This window comes from Nesoenas mayeri (genome assembly GCF_963082525.1).
Source record: "Nesoenas mayeri genome assembly, chromosome: 15".
NCBI classification, from domain to species: Eukaryota; Metazoa; Chordata; class Aves; order Columbiformes; family Columbidae; genus Nesoenas; species Nesoenas mayeri.
Window position 1 is genome coordinate 6,920,871 of NC_137559.1, and position 18,082 is coordinate 6,938,952.

Here is an 18,082-nt window from a genome sequence, read left to right on the forward strand (position 1 = left end):
GCCGCTCGTCCGGCTCCGTTCTGCGGGCTCCAGGGCTCCGCTCTCCGCCGGGGAGCCGGGCGGAGCCCCCTCTCAGGCCGGGCTTTGTGAAATCCCGCCGGAGGACGAGTTGTGGTGTTTCTCTCCGCTCCGGGGGGCGGGAACAGGGACCTCTGTCCTGCGGGCCCCGCCCAGGACGGTGGCCGGCAGGGCCTTCCGCAGCGGTACGGTGGCCGGCAGGGGCTGGTGCCGCGTTTCCCGGTGCGTTTCCCGGTGCGTTTCCCGGTGCGTGGCGGGGCCGCGGCTGTGGTCGGTTCGCCCCCGCGGGTGCCCAGGCGGACCCGGAGGCGGCGATGGATTTCTCCCGGTTCCTGTCGGATGACTTCGAGGTGAAGGGCTGGGTGAACGCGGCGTTCCGGGCCGTGCAGCAGGAGGCCCCGGGGAAGGTGGACGCTCACGCCGCCACGCTGGTGATGAAGCTGCAGCTCTTCATCCAGGAGGTGAACAACGCCGTGGAGGGTGAGACACCGCGGTCCCGGCCCGGGGGGCTTTGCCTTGGATTTGGGGAACAATTTCTTCCCCAAAGGGCTGTTGGGCACTGGAACAGGCTGCCCAGGGCAGTGCTGGAGTCACCATCCCTGGAGGGGTTGAACAGACAGAGATGAGGTTCTCAGGGACATGGGGCAGTGCCAGGGGTGGGTTATGGTTGGACTTGATGATCCCCAGGGTCTTTTCCAACCAAAATGATTCTATGATTCTATGAGAAAGTACGTATTTAAATTAAATATATATATATATATATATATATCTGAAGTTTTAGTTTTCACTGGTTTTCTTATGAAGCATGGAAGATTATGCAAGTTTACTGAAAAACTCTCTCTTCCCTGTGAGGGTTCTCAGGCCTCCTCACTGTCCCGCTTGGTGTTTCTGCAGAAACCAGCCACCAGGCTCTCCAGAACATGCCCCGTGTCCTGCGGGAGGTCGAGGTCTTGAAACAGGAGGCAACGTTCCTGAAGGAGCAAATGATCCTTGTAAAAGAAGATATCAAGAAATTTGAACAAGACACAGCTCAGTCAATGCAGGCAGGTTCTTGTCTTGCTTAGTGTTTATTTGCAACTTGTGAAATTCTAAAGTTTCCAGACTTGTTCAAATTAAACAGATGTGTAATCTCAAGATAGGAAAAAATGCTTCTTTTAACATTAATAGTAGGAAAGCAGGTGTGACACAGAGCAGTGCAATCTGCATTTTCTTTGAAACAGCTCGTCATGTTTTAGTTCAGACAGTTACCCAGGTCACCGATTTCTGCCCAGATTCCTGTCTGTTGGTAGTTGGGGCACGTAGGATTTTTCAGGCAAAGTGCATATTAGAAGTGCAAATCCAGAATTCAAACTAACCCTTTGTTGTTTGATGTTGGAAATTGATTTAACATGTCCAGCTCTTTCAGCCAGCTCCCTCCTCCTTGTAACGGGCATGATCATTCCACTCAGTTTTAAAAATCAAACCAACAATAACTCCTGTAATACAAGTATCTGTGGCACCTGTCTTTAATTTCGATGGGCAATGTTACTTTTTTTTTCCTTCAGGTTCTGGTAGAGATTGACCGAGTGAAATCTAGAATGCAGTTGGCGGCCGAGTCGCTTCAGGAAGCAGATAAATGGAGCACGTTAAGTGCAGACATTGAAGAGACTCTTAAAACGCAGGTAGATCCCCCATTATTCTTTCTGTTCTTTGTGCCTTCAGCTGTCTAGGGAAACTGTATTTAGAAGTAGGTTTTTCAAGTAACTTTGAAACATGTACGTGCTTGGAAATGGTCGTTTTGAAGCTGGTAGTAATGCTTTCTAAGGTCACATTTGGTAACAGTGTCGCTGTTCCCTCGTGCAGGACGTGTCTGTGATTTCGGCGAAGCTGACGAGCATGCAGAGCAGCCTGGCCATGCTGGTGGACACGCCGGACTACTCGGAGAAGTGTGTGCACCTGGAGGCGCTGAAGAATCGGCTGGAGGCCATGGCCAGCCCCCAGATCGTCGCTGCCTTCAACTCCCAGGCTGTAGGTCAGTGTGTCTCATTGTTGTTTACTATCAGTGCGCAGTTTGTTTTCTTTAAAAAGTAAAATGTTGTTTGGGCAGAGAGTTTATGTCCTGAAGGCTCCTGGTGCTGGCTTTTGTGCTTTTTCTGGTGGAGCCAGATGCCAACATACATTCTGCGCTCCGCAGCTCCTTGCAGTCCAACGCGTCTTTGATTCTCCTGCAGCTTGTTGAATGTGTGGCCACAGTGGGAAACAGGGAAAGTGGGGCTGGTTTTGTGGGCTGTGCCGGTGTGTGGAATGGGAATGTGGAGGCAGGATAGCCCAGCTGTCAGGGTTCAGTTAAGCACGGGAGCACTCCAAATGGCCAGTGCTGCTCAGGTGAGCAGAAGGCCTCTGGTTTTGCACTATCATAGCGCTACTGGGCTACAGCTTGGAGTTGTAATCAATAAGGGCATTTGTTTGGAAATGTCCTAACTCCTTACTGCCTTGTAAAAGTTGTTTTACAAACTCTCCTTCAGAAGATTTGATTGTTTGGACTGTTCTTTGTGCTCCTCCTTCCAACTCCTTCTGTCACAGTGCTTCTGAGAAACACCTGCTCCAGGTGTCACCTGCTGTCCCTGCACCCTGAGGTCCCGGTGGGTGCTCCTGCTGCACAGCTCGGGGACAGGCAAGGCCCGCGGAGTGTGACCATGGGCGGCGGGAAGCGGAGGATGGATGCAGCACTGAGTGTTGTGCTCCTAAGAAACATGCTTCATCCTTTGCATAGACGTCTCTTTTCTCTCCCATTCCTCTGCTGGCTTTTCTTTGCGAAGTGTCCTGTCTTCTGGAACTGTGGTCATCACCTTCCCAGGAGGTCACAGGCCTTCGTTTCTACTGTTGCAGTGCATTACCCAAGAGAAAGGATGACGTTTTGGAATATTTTATCTGCTTAGGATGAGAGCAAATTGAATATTCATGTGCTTTGTGAGTTCTCCGCCATAGTTGCAAGAAAGCTGCTGGCAGCAAGAGTGCTGCTGTGAGGTCCTTTGCTCGGCCTTGCTACTCAGAATTATTCACTTGGAGCACGATTTGCATTCTCTTTCAAAGTCTGTTCTGGACATGTGGGGACATTGGCTTTTTCCCATTGAACAGATTTTCTCTGTTTACTGTGGAATGCAGTGCAGCTCCTATAAATGTAACACAAATCAGTAAACGTGTCCACGGGGAGTCTATACGCTGTGACTTCCACAGCTGAAGAGCACGTCAGGTTATGGAGTGTTCTGCTTTATCTGCCTTCTGGGTCCTCTTTGGAAAACAAGGTCTATTTCTAACTAATTTCTCTAAGCCCAGATGTATTTTGTGGACAGAACTATAGTCATACAGTACAAAACAGACTTCTGAGGAATTTGAACTTGAAAGGTTTGTGTCAGAGCACACCGGAGGCAGCTGATGTGGGTGTCAGCGTGAGGAGCTCTGACAGCACAGCTGAGGACTTTGTGAGGTGTGTTATAGTTCTGTAGAGAGCAGCTTGTTTCTGGAAAATTATTATTTCCTTCTAGGAAATGCTCCTGTTTTAGCTGTCTTTAATACTAGATCCATTTGCTTGGTTAAGAAGTTAAATTTAAGAAGTTACGTTCATTCCTCATCTCTACCTGTTCTTGTTTGAGTGTGGTTTTTAGGCAGTTCTGCTCCTATTTGAGAAGATAAATGAATAAAAGGTGAAAGCATGTCTTTCTGTACAGGCTATTGTGTGTACCCCCTCCAAAGAAGAATTTTCTTGCTCAGTTGTCTCAGCCTCTGTAACTGCTTATGATTTTGTTTTGTTTAGATCAGGCAAAAACGTTTGTTAAAGTCTTCACTGAAATCGATCGGATGCCCCAGCTTCTTGCTTATTATTATAAATGTCACAAGGTAAGTATTTTGATAATATTTTGATATGGCAGAATAAACATGTGAGTCTTTGCGTGGTGTGGGCTGTAGGTGGGGCTGCTACATCACATATTGTACCTTTCCCTTTCGAAGGAAGGTGGAACCTGTTCTTTCCCTGTTTGTTTCTCTGACTTTTCCTTCTGGCTCTGAGCAGCTTTATTTACTCCCTGTGTTTCAGGAGTAATTCTCCATTCAGGGCTTTGTGTTCCTTCCTTCAACAGACTCAGGATATGCGTGTTCTGCTGGTTTTCTCTGTGCTTTGTAGTTTTACTTTGCTTTTCTTGGATGTGGCTATGTCAGCAATAACTTTATTGCTGCAACTTGCCAGCTGCTGACTTCTGTAAACTCTTTTCAGGTAAGATTAAAAGCTGGAATTCCAGACAGTTCTGTAGCCATAACCTGATCCTCAAAAGTTCTCTCATGACTGTGACTTTTGAGGATTAAGTTCAGGGCTGGGGCTTGCCAAGTATTTCAACTATTATGTGAGGGTATCAGTTACAGTCTCATTTTATGAGTAAAATACCAATGTTAATTAAATCTCTGAATCAACTAAGAAGCCTCTAGCTTCATGCTGAAAGTCACTTCCTTCTGTGGTGCTGAATTATAGCAGCGTGTTATGCTGAAATGTGCAGAGAGGAGCCAGGGTGGGCATTGTGCTTTAGCAAAAGTGCTTTGCATGGGGAGTTCTGGGTGTGAAATAACAGAAGCTGGATCTGCGGACTGTCAGTTCTCTTAGGATGGTTCTTGTTGTCCCACAGGTGCAGCTGGTGGCAGTGTGGCAGGACCTTTGCCAAAGTGACTTAAGCTTGGATCGGCAGCTGACAGAGCTGTACGACACGCTGCTGGGGACCTGGCACTCACAGCTCCAGTGGGCAGCGCAGGTGCGGTGATGTTTCAGGGTTGGTTCGCGGGTGGGAGAGGACGAGGTTGAACACACTCTTGGCTCTCAGAGCTCCGGACAGTTCATGGTGCTTGCTCAGTTATGCTCTGCGCCTTCTCCATGCAGGACAGGCCGGGGACCTGCCTGCTGTTTCTTGACCGGCTCCTAGACAAGATCTGATCTCTGGTGTTCTACCAACAGCAAGGTTGTTGTGTTATTGACATTCAAGCTGCTCTATCAGGTTCATCTGTATCTTAAGTTAAATCTAATTTCTTGGTGTTGCAAATGTGTTCTGTTACAAGGCATTTGAAACGCCTGGATTGCTTTATCACTTGGCCCAGAGGAGCCCTCAAGGTCGTATTGAAGTTATCTGTGTCACTCTTTGTAAGATATCTAGGGTTCTGCTATCACCCGCTGGAGTCTGGGTGCTTGTTTTTCCTGCCAAGAATTATGTGGGATCCAAAAAAAGTTATTGTCCTTTAGTGAAATGAAGAAATAAGTTCATATTTTTGAGCCTGTAGGAGTTTTTCATCCATGAAGGGTAAGAGATGCTTATCTTTTTATTATGAAGCCTGGTGCAACTGCTTGGCCTGCACTGCAGAGGAGCTCAGTGTTTCCTTGAAATGTATTTTTTCTGCCCCATGATTCGATGTGACTTACAGGTCAAATGTCAGTTTACATTTTAGCAGATACTCTTCGAACTGAGGATTGAGAGAGAGAAATGGCACATGGGGCAAAGCTCTTGTCACTCAGTCTCCTGGGCTGCTTCTGCTTTCTGAAGAATTCTTGGCCCTTTCTCATGCTGTTCAGTATCCATGGTGACCTTACTGCGGGAGATTTGCAGTGATCCCATCTTCCAAAGCAAAGAACAGCTGACAAAAAGAGTCACAATAAAAGGCTGTAAGGCATTTTGTGCTAGTGGAGTTGGGGGTGGTGCATGTAAATAAAAGTTCTGAGCTGATTTCGGTTTTTCTAGCCTTTCCAGTACTGACTTCTGCCTATCTGATCGGTGATTTGGCTGGTGACACAGTGCTATTTCTTCATGTTTTACCAGTCTGCATCTCTTTGTAAACCGCGTGCTCTGCCCTTTTTTGCCCAGTGGTATTTTGAATTACTACAGTGCCACTATGCTGCTGAATTCAGTTTTTGACTTGTGCCTATGTTCTGGTTTCTTGGTTGCTGTATTTGGAGCACATTTTCAATTATATAATACATATTGATGCTGACTTTAGTGCTCAGCTGTCCTGTGTGCTGGGCCAGTGAGGTTCTTGCAGTCAGACCAGACCTCTTGTGGGTTTTTTATCCCTTGAGAGGTTTTTCAAATTTGTTTTCATTCCCTTTGGGTTGAGAGCTCACGTCATCTGAGGAATCTGTGACCTGTTAGCGCACAAAATGGCATCTTCTTGATCTGTGTATCACTTTCTTTCACCAATAGGTAATTTCATATGAGTTCTTTACCAGGAGGAAGCACACACCCCGCATGGTTTTCTGCCCTGGCTGTGGAAGCTCCAGGCCGGGCTGCTGCTGCTGTTCCCCAGCTGTGTGCCCGGTTGTGCAGCCCAGCTCTGCTGGCAGCATTTGCAGACCTGGGGGTTCTGCCTCGTCTGTCCCTCCCTGTCAGGAACTCTCTGGGAGCTGCTGCTGCCCGTCACGTTTCTCTGAGATAACGTGCTTGTGCTAACAGCTTTTCTGTGACCGCAGGTTTTCAAGAACCCCCATGAGGTGGTGACTGTGCTGTTGATCCAGACGCTGGGCGCGCTGGTGCCCTCTATCCCTGTCTGCCTGGGCACCGCCATGGAGAGGACGGGCCGGGACGCCAGGCTGAACAAGCTGCTGGAGCTCTACGATGCCACCATTCACTTCGCCAAAGGGCTGGAAGTGGCGATGCTACCAAACCTGAGTAAGGTTCTTGTGCTGAATTTTGTGTTTCTGTTCTGCCAACTCTTCGGTAAAGTTCCGTTGTGGGATTTTGCGTAGTTTTACACGCAGGGAGGGATTTTATCTTCTACGATGTTGACCAGTTACATGGCATTTGCAACTTTGTGTGTGTATGTATTTATATATCTTAACACTAAAGATATTGACACAATACTGAACGAGTTTACTGAAGCAGACCTGTTCTGAGCAGGCTTACTGGCTTGGGTAAATAACATGTAGCACTTTTTCTTTTACAAGCATTAGTATTTCTTCTGTCTAACGGACGAGGAAATGTCTCTGGTAAGCTGTCTGTGAAACTCATTGCGAAAGATCACAAAGCATAAAAGTCAAGGAGTTTCCTGGAATTAAGTCACACCTTACTGAACAAGAGAAAACCTGCTTGAAAGCTGCATCTATTGGATTCTTGATTTATTTTTTTTTTGCTGCTGCTGGCTTATGTTTTAATCAAATGAAAATGCAGGGCCAAATATTATTTGTGAACGGTCAGTAGTTTATTCCTTAGCAGCATCCTCAGCGTTTAATTTGAAGTCTGACCTGTGCTTTCCTTACCCTATGATGTTTGTCATCTCATTTTGGTCATGACTTGGCGAGTAGTTCCCACAAACCACAAAGTGATGTGGTGCTGTGTTTACATAGGTTTGTGCCTGACTAGAGCTGTTGGCTATTTATAGTCCTTTATTCAGCTGGTAGGCCCCCTTCAAAGACCAGGTATGGGAAAATCCTAAATTAAAGCTAAAGGAGCATTCCTAATGCTGTATTTCCTCTGTTTCATTCCTCATAACATTGTATTGAGCTATTTAAACTACTTCTCACTTGGTCACGTAAATTATGATTATAATTGCAGGGAGTATGACTGTCATGTCTGGTTTTGTCGTCTTTGTGATTACATACTCTCGTCAGTAATTTTCTATCCTTGGCTTGATTTAATTTGTGTTTTGTAATAAAAACGATTAAAAAGAACTTGGAAAAACAATGTCAAGTTCTAGAAGATGATGGAGTATGTTGCTGAACTGTTATCTGAGTGTGGGTTTTTTTAAAAAAAAAGAAAAGTTCTTATTTCCATCTCTTTTGCTGTGGGGTAAGATGTTTGGGAAGAGAAGTATCCCGAGAATGGAAACGCCAGGTGAGTCAGCAGAGCAGAGTCAGACCAGTTCCTCCATGTGTATGCGCGGGGAGGGTTCGGTTATGATTCACAGGACAGTGCCGGTTGGAAGGGACCTCTGGAGATGATCTAGTCCAACCTCCTGCTCCCAGCAAGATCTGCTGTGAGTTCAGACCATGTTACTCATGGGATTGTCCGGCCCGACCTTGAAAAAGTCCAAGCACAGAGACAGCCCAGGCCTTGGACAACTTGCTCCATGGCTTGTCAGACCATAGTGCATAAGAGCGTTTTCTTACATCCAGGGCTTAAAGTAATTCTGGTTTGCCGCTAGTTTGAGTTTGCCTAAACTTGACAAGAACAGCTAGTGTCCAGTTCTGATTTGAGGAATAATCATTCAGACCTGGTTTTTTGTGGGGGTTTGCAGCTCCCTGCTCCACAGAACAGCACTGAAATGCCCAAATTGTGCATCTGGTTCAGCTCTGGTTGAACACCATGAAGCAATACTGCTAAGTGCGTTGAGTTAGTGTCAATTACTTTAAGTATGAACCAGACTTTCTGATAAATGAGAATTGCCCCTGTTTTTACGTTGTGGGAGTAATGTGTTTCACTTCTCAAATGGTTTCATTACTTTCCTTCTGCTGTAGGTCGGAGCGTTTAATAGATTTTTGTCACCCAGACTGTTCTGGAGCAGTGAGTGATAATTTTCTCAAGGCACTTGTTGAGGTAGAACATCTTGGTTTTAGGAGGCAGGTAGAGATAACAACCTTGTTTTTAAAAAATGCAAAAAAAAAGTCTGTGTAGTTGAGACTTAAAGCTGTTTGGCAACATTCCAAGCCTGTGTAGGCAGCATGCTCTAATTGAGGAGCTCCTGCATGGTGCTTGGAACAAGCGTTTTAGTAGCATGCTTATCTATTTGTAGACTAAACATCTGATTCTTTGCAGAGGAGCAGAACCTGGTTAAAGTGATGGAACTGGTAGAAGCGGTGTATGGTCCGTACAAGCCCTATCAACTTGAGTATGGAGACCTGGAGGAAGAAAATCTGCTCATCCAGATCAGCGCGGTGCCCTTGGTAAGGAGTGTCTGCACAGCCAGAGGCCTGAAACCTCTGCTGAACACTGGAGTCCTTGTCATAGTTATTGCTCTCTTTCCTCCTGCAATCTTTTGGTCTTATTTCCTGTTTGCAGTATATTTTTCTACTATTAAGTAAACTTTGTTTAAGAAATAAAAGTTGATTTCAGGAGCACTGTTAGGTGGGAGGTAACTTCCTTCTTCTTCTCCTTCACCCACTAACTGGCACTGTGTAGATCTGCTGGAGAAAAACTTTACTAAAATCAACCAAGAACCTGTTTGAGGTTTGATACAATTTATTAAGAACAGGGTCAGGGGGAGGAAAGCCATTTTTGTGGCAGATTCTGCTGTTGGCAGAACTGTTCTTTCCTTGAAGACCCGGCAAGTGTAGGATGTGGCAGCCTGACCTTTATCAGCAGCCGCTGTGCAGGAGGCTGGAAGCGACCAGCATTGTTCTCCCTTGAGTGTGTCAAAGGCTGGAGGATGCTGAGGGAACGTGTTACACAAGGTGTCCTGGATGCCTGGACACTCACCGAGAAGAGGGTCAGGCTCAGCTTTGTTGTTGTTATTTAGGAGCACTGGGAAGTGATTGACTGTGTCCAGGAGCTGAACCATTCAGTCACCAAACTCTTCATTCTGGCTTTGGGAGCCATTGACAACTGTGTGAAGCTCACGGACGGGCTGGGGGCCGGGGGGCTCCTCCGGGCGCTGAAAGCTCTCTTCACAAAGTAAGTTACTTGTGGTTACCCCACTGCTTCTATCCTGAGGCTCTACACATATTCAGCGTCTGGCCAAGGGCTGTGGAGTTTATGAAAAATGGCTGAGAGTGTAAAGTGTCTGTAACCGTAAATGAATCAGCTGATTTCCCCTCCTGCTGCTCATTCAGGCAATGACTGCTGCTAAGGGGAAAAGTTAAAGCTTTTTATGGCTAAATGTGAGACTTTTATCAGCGGTCTTCTGTTTTGGTTGGACTGAATTTTCATTTTAATAGATACTTTTGGAGTTTCCCAAAACAGAGTAAGACAAAGACAAATGAGGCTGATGAAAGTAAAACTCAGTGAGGAAATGTCTCCTTATTGGGACAAGTGACCTCCCGTCCCGAACCGACCCGAAAGTGTGAGACACCCTAATGAGCAAGGTTCGCTCTAAGTTCATGTCTTGAAGTATCGGTGGCAGGCTGCTTAGTTCATGTTCCCGTACCGATGACCTCCTTCTTCTTTCCTGATACCCACAGAGCTGCTCACAAGGTGTAAATCAGACTGGTACCTTGCTGCCCTGTGGGGAGGAGGGAAGGGGAAAGCACACTGCTCTGAGCTCACCTTCTTTATAGGCAATTACATAGCAGTGTGCATGCCTCCAGCTTATGGGCATTATTAAAAAAAAGGGGTGTGTGGGAAACAAAATGTTCTCCTTTTTATCCATGTTCTCATCTGGGGAGTAGCTGAGAAAACAAATTCATGAGATTTGTTGTAACTGTGTTCCTGGAGTAAGGGCCAAGTGATGCTGGGCTAGCAGTAGCCTTGTAAACTTTTTCTGGCCTTTCCTAGGAAATGTAAATAGTTCAGTGGTAACAAGACTGGCTTACTCATACCTTGTCAGGAGAGGGGAGGCTTCCTAGTAACCCGCATTCAACAAATGGAAGTAGCCACACAGCATCTGTTACTCAGAGCTTCTTGCTGTCTTCCATGAATAGTGTAGGCTGGAGAGGGCCGTGGCTGATCAGTTCTTCACATCCGTGTGCTCAGACTGGAACAACAGTGTCTCTCCTGAACAACTTTTAATATTTCTGGTTCTTATTTGTCCCCTGTAGAGGATGGAATGAGCAAATGGCAGGACACGCAGTTATGCTGCGCTGCAGCCTGTTCTCTTATGCTGGTGCTTCTCTCTTTACAGGTATACATCTGACTTCACAAATACACTGCAGTCTATACGTAAGAAATGTAAACTGGATGATGTCCCATCAGATTCCCTTTTCCAGGAGGACTGGACTGCATTCCAAAACTCTGTCCGGTAAAGGGCATTTTTTATCCTGGCTCAGAACTGATTTTGTATCGGAGTTGGAAGGGAGTGACTCAGGGTCAGTGTACCCGGGTTCTCAGTGCAGAACGCATGGCTGTGCCCGCTGAGCTGCAGTGCTGTCAGGCTTTCAGGTTGCTGCTGCACGGCAAGTGCTGCGAGGCTCCCCACCCTGTCTGGAGCAAGACCACATGGCATATCACTTGAAATATCAGCAGCTCCGTGAATTTTTCCCAGTGACACTGAGCTGGCCTTAGCCACCATGACAAGAAGTAACATGTGGATGAGGTGGCTGGGCAAAAATTTCAGTATGTTATCAAGTGGATGCAGAGTTAATAGCCGAATTAACTCTTGATGGATGTGTTGCCTGTGGGCTGTGGTTTGGTCGTTGTGTTTTATAATCAGCTGACATGTGTCTGAGATGGGTTGTCTGGGTGGGGGTCTGGAATTGTCTGCCTCAAATCTCACAACATGTGTTTTTGTCTTGTGCTTTCCCAGGATAATTAGTACTTGTGGTGAGCTCCTTCGTCAGTGTGGAGATTTTGAGCAGCAACTGGCCAACAGGTAAGCATCGTTGAACTTAATTCGTGAGCTGTCAGCATAGGTACCAAGTTGAAAGAAAACAAATCCCAAGGTGCTTTCATTGCATAGATGGTGAAGGGAAAGCAGAGGCACTGTGATTCCCCACACAGGCCCTCCCCAGCTTTTGAACTGCCAGCGAGGGGTCACAGACTGTTCCGCTCAGTCGTGTGTCCTGAGCCAGGCACACAAATCCTTTTTCTTGGGCACCTGGCTGGGCATCAATTGGGCTGCCAGATTGGGGTCAGGAAGGAATTTTCCACCAGATCAAATTGGCAGCGTTCTAACCCGCCTTGTGACATGGGGCATGAATTATCTGCTGAACTGAATCTAGGTGTGCCTTAACTGATCGATTCCTTGTAACCTGAGGAGTGTCAAGCACAGGCAGCACGTAGATCTTTTGTTGCTGGTGAGCTGGGCACTGTTCAGCCTCTTGTATGCTGAAACGCTCTGGTCTGACTCAAGTACCTGTGTTTTGTGTAGGGCACAGCAGCCTGCAGTGCACGGGAGGCTGGGCCTGTCCCATGTTTGCTACATGTTCTGAGGACACAATTCTTCCTTTTTAATTTCAGTATTTTTACAATTTTTGAGTTGCACAGTAGCTGTGAGAGTTGGCTGTAATTAGTCTCTGCCACCAATGAATACTCTCTCCCTTGAAGTACCATAAAGTGGTCTTGGTCCTTGGACTAACGTGAGAACAACAGTGCTGATTTCAGAGGGTTTTGCTGGTGACTTTTGTGGTTTTGTGTGTTTTCAGGATTTTATCAGCTGCTGGGAAGTATCTCTCAGACTCCTACAGCCCTTGTAGTTTTTCTGGATTTCAGGATACCAGTTCAGCAGATAAGAAGAGCTCTGTAAAGAATCCCTGGCAGGAATACAATTATCTTTTGAAGGAGAATCCATCTGAGTATGCCAGCCTTATGGAAATGCTTTACACCCTGAAGGTAGCTGTGGTGCCTGGGGGCACTGGGCTCTGTCCTGGGGGGCTATTGGGCCCACATTTGGTAGCTGAGACCTCAGTTTCCCCTACAGCCTGATTACTTTTCATCCTGAGCCGCAGCCTTTTGATGGGCTACATTCCAAGTCTTCTGCAGAGACACTGCTTGATCCATGGAGAGCTGAAATGTCCAAGCCCAGGAAGTCTGGACTTATTCCATCTCTCCACAGATCCTGCCTGTGTTTTGTGAACGTGCCTGTGTCAGTTCTGATCAGGCAGATTTTGTTGCAGAAAGCATTGGGAAGATCGTGTTGGAGCCACCTCAAATTCTGGAGCCCACATACTGGCTTCTCAAGACTTTCTTTGCCACTCACACTCTGCTACCTTATCCATTCTGAAATATAATTCTGCAGGATCATTCATGCATGCACGTGTGAACAGGGTAGAATGACTCGTTATCTTCTGGTGGATCTAAGTTATGCCATCGTCAGTCACATGTAGTGGTGAAGTCAGGGTTGTGAGTTCTGTCTCTTATTTCCTAAAAATGTTTTGATTTCTTTTGTACTTAATTTACCTGCAACTTGTATAGCTCTGCCTCAGTGTTATGTTTGACGTTAAACCTTTACTAAATAGTCAAGTTCCATAGGTACCCTTCATGTAAAACTTTTGCTTAATTCCTCACAGGGAATCAGATAGTTGTGCCCTGTAAGTAACAAGCAGTTTGCCATTGTCTCTGTGAGTTTCTCAGAATTCAGCCTGTACAGGTGCGTGACACAGCTGGAATGTGATGCTGATTCTTTGTTTTACATTTGAGGGAGTAGTGTGCAGTTTATGCCGTGAATAACTGGTTGGAATAGGGCATCCCAAAGGAAACAAGCTGTGTCAGTTCAGAGGAAGGCTCTTCTGTGTTAGGCTGGCCTAGTAAAGACCTCTTTAAGAATGTTGACATAGGTTCGCTTCAGTCACTTTAATGACTTCTGTATGTAAACATTTTTCTGTGTCTGTGTGTGTTAGGAAAAAGGGACGAGTAACCACAACCTGTTGTCTTCATCTCGATCTGCCCTGAGCCGCCTCAACCAGCTGGCACACCACTTGGCTTTTGACTCTGTTTTTCTTCGTATCAAACAACAACTCCTGCTTGTCCCAAAGATGGAGGTGAGTGACCTGCACATCGATCTGACCTGAACCGGCAGGGCTGCCAGTGGGGTCCCTGTGGTGGTTCCTTTCTCCTTTTTAGAATGTCCTTGGCTAGTCACAGTTCATGTCGCTGGCTGACCCCTTCCTAGAACACCGATAGACTTCATGCTCCAGAAACTCAAAGATTCTTTCTGCACATTTTGCCTTGCAGAGCTGGAGCTCTGGCGGCATTGGCGAGACCCTGACAGACGACCTGCCCAACTTCAGCCTGACTCCTCTGGAGTACATCAGCAACGTAAGAGCGCGCGAGGGCACACGCTGGGAGCCCAGTGCCAGGGGAACCTCTTCTGTGTTTCCCAGTTCATAGTACTTGTTAGCATTGTTTTATGGTGGTCACAGACACTCTCAGGAACTTCAGAAAATTTCAGATACAAAGCGTATGTTTTCTGACATCTTTTCAGATCTACCCTCTGTCCTGCTGCTGGGTGATAGATGGGCCGAGTTGAGCCAGGGCGTTCTCTTGCGTAGTCTTGAAATAACACTGCTGCATTGTGCAGTAAATTTGAAAACTAAAAGACTAAAGTAGAGTTTAGAAACAAGCTGGTGTGGTACGTGTGCTGTGTAGAAGAAAAGGCAGGAGCTCAGTGAACTCAGGAAAAAGCTGTTTTGAGCGTGGGGAGGCAGAGTCCTCTGAACTGTGTCTGCACCTGGGAGGGTTCTCTGTGGCACAGATAATCACTTTATAAGCAGGGCAGTACTTGTACACCCAAAGTTATGTAGCTTATGCATGTGAATTTGTGAGCATGGTCCCTGTTTGAGTGTGATGCGTTTCTGTAATTCATTATTATATTGTCACTTGAAGCCGTGTTTCCTCTCTGTGGTTTTGTTTGGTTCAGTCTCTTAGATTCATCTCTAGAAAACAAATTTCCAGGAACATGTCAGAGATCAAAGATTTTATTTGGAGTAACAGTTCTCTGTACAGGTTTTTCTTAACATGATTGTTTCAATTACTCGTTCATTGACCTTGTAAAAATTATTTCTTGTACAAAGTGTAATGATGAGCAAGAGACAGTTTGTTTCTGAGCAAATATAGGCTGGTGAGTGGCTGTCAAGCTCAGCTTTCTGCTTTCAGGTGTGTATTACCGCAGCTGACTATTTTTCTCTAGCAAAGTACTTGCTTCACATTTGTTCAGTGACTCAGCTCTTTGTGCTTTTATTCTAGATTGGGCAATATATTATGTCGCTTCCTCTCCACCTTGAGCCATTTGTCACTCAAGAGGATTCTGCTTTAGAACTGGCATTACATGCTGGAAAACTGCCCTACCCCCCAGAACAAGGTGAGACCGAAGGCTCGGCGTGTCTGGGGGAAAGCTGTCATCTTGTGACACGAGATGAATGTCGCGTTGTGGTAAAAAAGCGGTTCCAGCTCCGTTTCCTACCACCTAATCATGCTGTTTCTTCCGAGAGTTTCTTGGTAATACGCAGGAGGAGCCTCTAAATAATGAGTAAAAGTCTTCTGGTTTCATTAAACCAGAAACTTTAGCTGGGTCTGGTTTAGTGCTGATTAAAACTGTGGTTCGGGTGCAGGGTCTGCAATGTGACTGTTCCAGAGCTGGAGCAGCATTTCATCTCGGTGCAGGGAGCAAACAGGAGGTACCTGGGGCCAGTTCCCAAAGCCCACAGGGCAGTGCTGAGCCATCCGTCCCCAGGGACTCCTCCATTAGCTTTTGCTGCGTGTGCTGCGTGTCCACCTGGCCGGAGTGGCTGGGACTGTGTGACAGCTCGCAGAAGGGGGAGCCTTGCTCCAGCTTTGCCTCCCTTCTGCCCTCACCCTTGTGCTGTTTCCACAGCAGAGCAGTTTCCATTCATTAACCCCACAGAGAAGTGTTCACTTTTTTCTTTCTGGCCCTCTTTCTCTCAAAAATGTATCAGTAAAGTGACTTAAATCAACTTCTAAGAGGTTGTTACAAAAGCAGCCAATGCAGGTGGGAGTGCTGACAGCTCACGAGAATGTTCTGTGCAGGAGATGAGGTGCCTGAGCTGGACAACATGGCTGATTACTGGCTGGGCTCCATCGCCAGAGCAACTATGCAGACGTACTGCGAGGCCATCCTGCAGATCCCGACGCTCACCGTGCACTCGACCAAGCAGCTCGCCACAGACATTGGTAAGCGCGGTGCGCATGTTGCCGTAGCACATGAGTTCCTCTGTCATTTCATTAGATTTAACAAACTGCAGCCAGGGTTTCTGCTTTAACCGTGACCGTGTTTGGCTGGTACCCTCCATGGTGGAGTGGTTCACAGCTCCTCTTGCCAAGTGTTCTCTCGCATCCCTGGTGGAGGGAGGAGTGATGTTCCACTGGTGCTCCAGCTTCCTCACTGCTTGTGTTTCTGACTGACCAAGTCAAAGTCATTCCAAACTGAGACTGTTCCCTTACAAGCCAGTCTTAGCGAGAAAGATCTCTATATGATCTTTTCAAGCATGGCACTGCTCTTTCCCTTCTGCTTGGGTGCCCGGTGCTGCCAGTATGTGCCATAGTGGGGACACACAGCACATGCCAAGCCTGCTGGGAAGTGCTCCAGTAGATTCTGGAGCGAGCAGCAGGTTGATTTCTTCCACTCTTTGGCAGCTGAAGTAGAGAAGATCAACTAGAGGCCTTCTAGAAATTGCTGTGGAGCACTTGCCCAGCATCCTTTTTACCAGAGCCTCCAGGATCAGCTCCACTGCCGCTGTTCCCTCACCGCCTGCTGCTCTGGCAAAGCTGTTTCAGTAAAGTACTTTCAACATGGGGACATTGTCAGCAGCAAAGTGGGACGTAGCTGGCACTGTTTCTTCATCTCTGCCTTCCCCTGTGCTGTGCTGAGTGACACAGGGAAAGTGTTGGGGAAGGAGTTTCTGCAGGGTATGGAGGAGATGGGATTTTCTTATCCAAAGCTGATGGAAGTGTCACCACAAGACCGCTACAGCTGTTGTAAATGCTGGTTAGTCCCTTCTTTGCTGTCAGTCACAGATGCTGACTTCCCCATGGCCAGGCTCAAAAATGAGGACACAGACAATCTCTCACACAGAGTCACAGGATGTTAGGGATTGGAAGAGACCTCGAAAGATCATCTAGTCCAATTCCCCTGCCAGAGCAGGACCACCTCCTCAGCTTGCCTTGAAGCGTGCTTGAATGCCACCGCACTCAGCATCAAACCAGTGGATTAGGGCTGGTTGCTCGGCATCCTCCCTGCCATCCATAATTCCCCAGCTGACTTCACATCAGTGAGCTGGAACTCCCTCCTGCCTCAACAGCCCTTTAGCTCTGCACAACTTCCCAGCGTTGTTGCGAGCTCTTTGCCTTTGGGAGTGTGACCGTGGTCCTTTATCTGTGGCCGTGGTGACCAGCCACCCCGAGGATGTTATATGAAGGTACTGAAATGTGGCAGAATGTGTCTCAGTCCTCTCAACAAAACAGATGGTTGGCTCAACTAGTGTGCAGGGAGATGAAAGTCTCCAGCAGTCAGTACAGCTAGATTCCAAACACGTGGCCATTTTTGGTGTTCTTGAGCTGACGGTGACAGGATTCTTGCTGTTGTGAAGAACGAAGGACAACTGTCACTGCACGGTGTCCGTGACCTGTTCAAACATGTTTGTCCTTAATCTTACAGATTATCTAATAAACGTGATGGATGCCCTCGGTCTTCAGCCATCAAGAACGCTGCAAAATATTGTAACTCTGTTGAAGACAAAACCAGAGGACTACCGGCAAGCTGCCAAAGGCGTCCCCCGCAGAATGGCCAGCAGCATCGCCACCATGCGGGGCCTGGAGTGTTAGCTGGCCCAGCCCTGCCGCCGACACAGCTCGAGGGCCCGGCATTGCGCTTGGGTTTATTTCCCTGTAAGCTTTCCAAGGACAGTGAAAATATCTCTGGGGATTAGGGGAATTTATTTCTTAATGACTCTTGGTAAATGTCTTTGTCTACGAACAGCTTGTTCCATTTTTCCATCTTCCGAAATGAGGAGAGATGTCTGGCAGCTTTGTTCGCCAAAACCTGTCTGTGTGGACGGGAGCAGGCTGAGGGCTGCCCGCTGACTGGAGACGCTCTGCCAGTCGCTGGGGAGGCCGTGTTTCTGGCACTGAGATGACTGGCTTTTGCAGAAAACTTCAGTAATTCTGAATCTAGAATTATGGGGTAGGTGCAACCAAGACTGACCAACTGGAAGCTCTTCTACCTGGAGGCAGCTGGCGTTGCTCAAATCTGTTGTTATTCACCAAGTCAAGAAGATGGTCTCATCAGTTGGCAGCTGAGGCATGATCAAGCTCAGCCCTGAGAATAAAACCAGTTTTGTAGGTCGTTCCTTGTGTGATTAATGTATTATACTGAAAGCAATGAAGTTTATAAGAAATTTAACGGAAGTGTTGCTTTCTTGTAAAATTTATTACAGCTTGGTATATAGATCTGTGTAAAACAACTCACCAGCCTAAGTATGTGTTCTTAGAGGAAATAGGACAGAAGACGGAGAGGTCCT

General features: G+C 47.0%; 1 protein-coding gene across 1 annotated transcript; it reads left to right on the top strand.

The window, feature by feature from the left end:
- Positions 1–218: 218 nt before the first annotated feature.
- COG7 (component of oligomeric golgi complex 7) lies at positions 219–18,075 on the top strand. Its single transcript, XM_080354017.1, has 17 exons — positions 219–498; positions 913–1,061; positions 1,563–1,679; positions 1,861–2,029; positions 3,812–3,894; positions 4,671–4,793; positions 6,494–6,692; positions 8,775–8,902; positions 9,475–9,629; positions 10,795–10,911; positions 11,416–11,481; positions 12,254–12,440; positions 13,448–13,588; positions 13,782–13,865; positions 14,793–14,907; positions 15,594–15,737; positions 17,221–18,075. The coding sequence occupies exons 1-17, from the start codon at positions 333–335 to the stop codon at positions 17,385–17,387; spliced, it is 2,310 nt and encodes a 769-aa protein (XP_080210143.1). The 5' UTR covers positions 219–332; the 3' UTR covers positions 17,388–18,075.
- Positions 18,076–18,082: the final 7 nt, after the last annotated feature.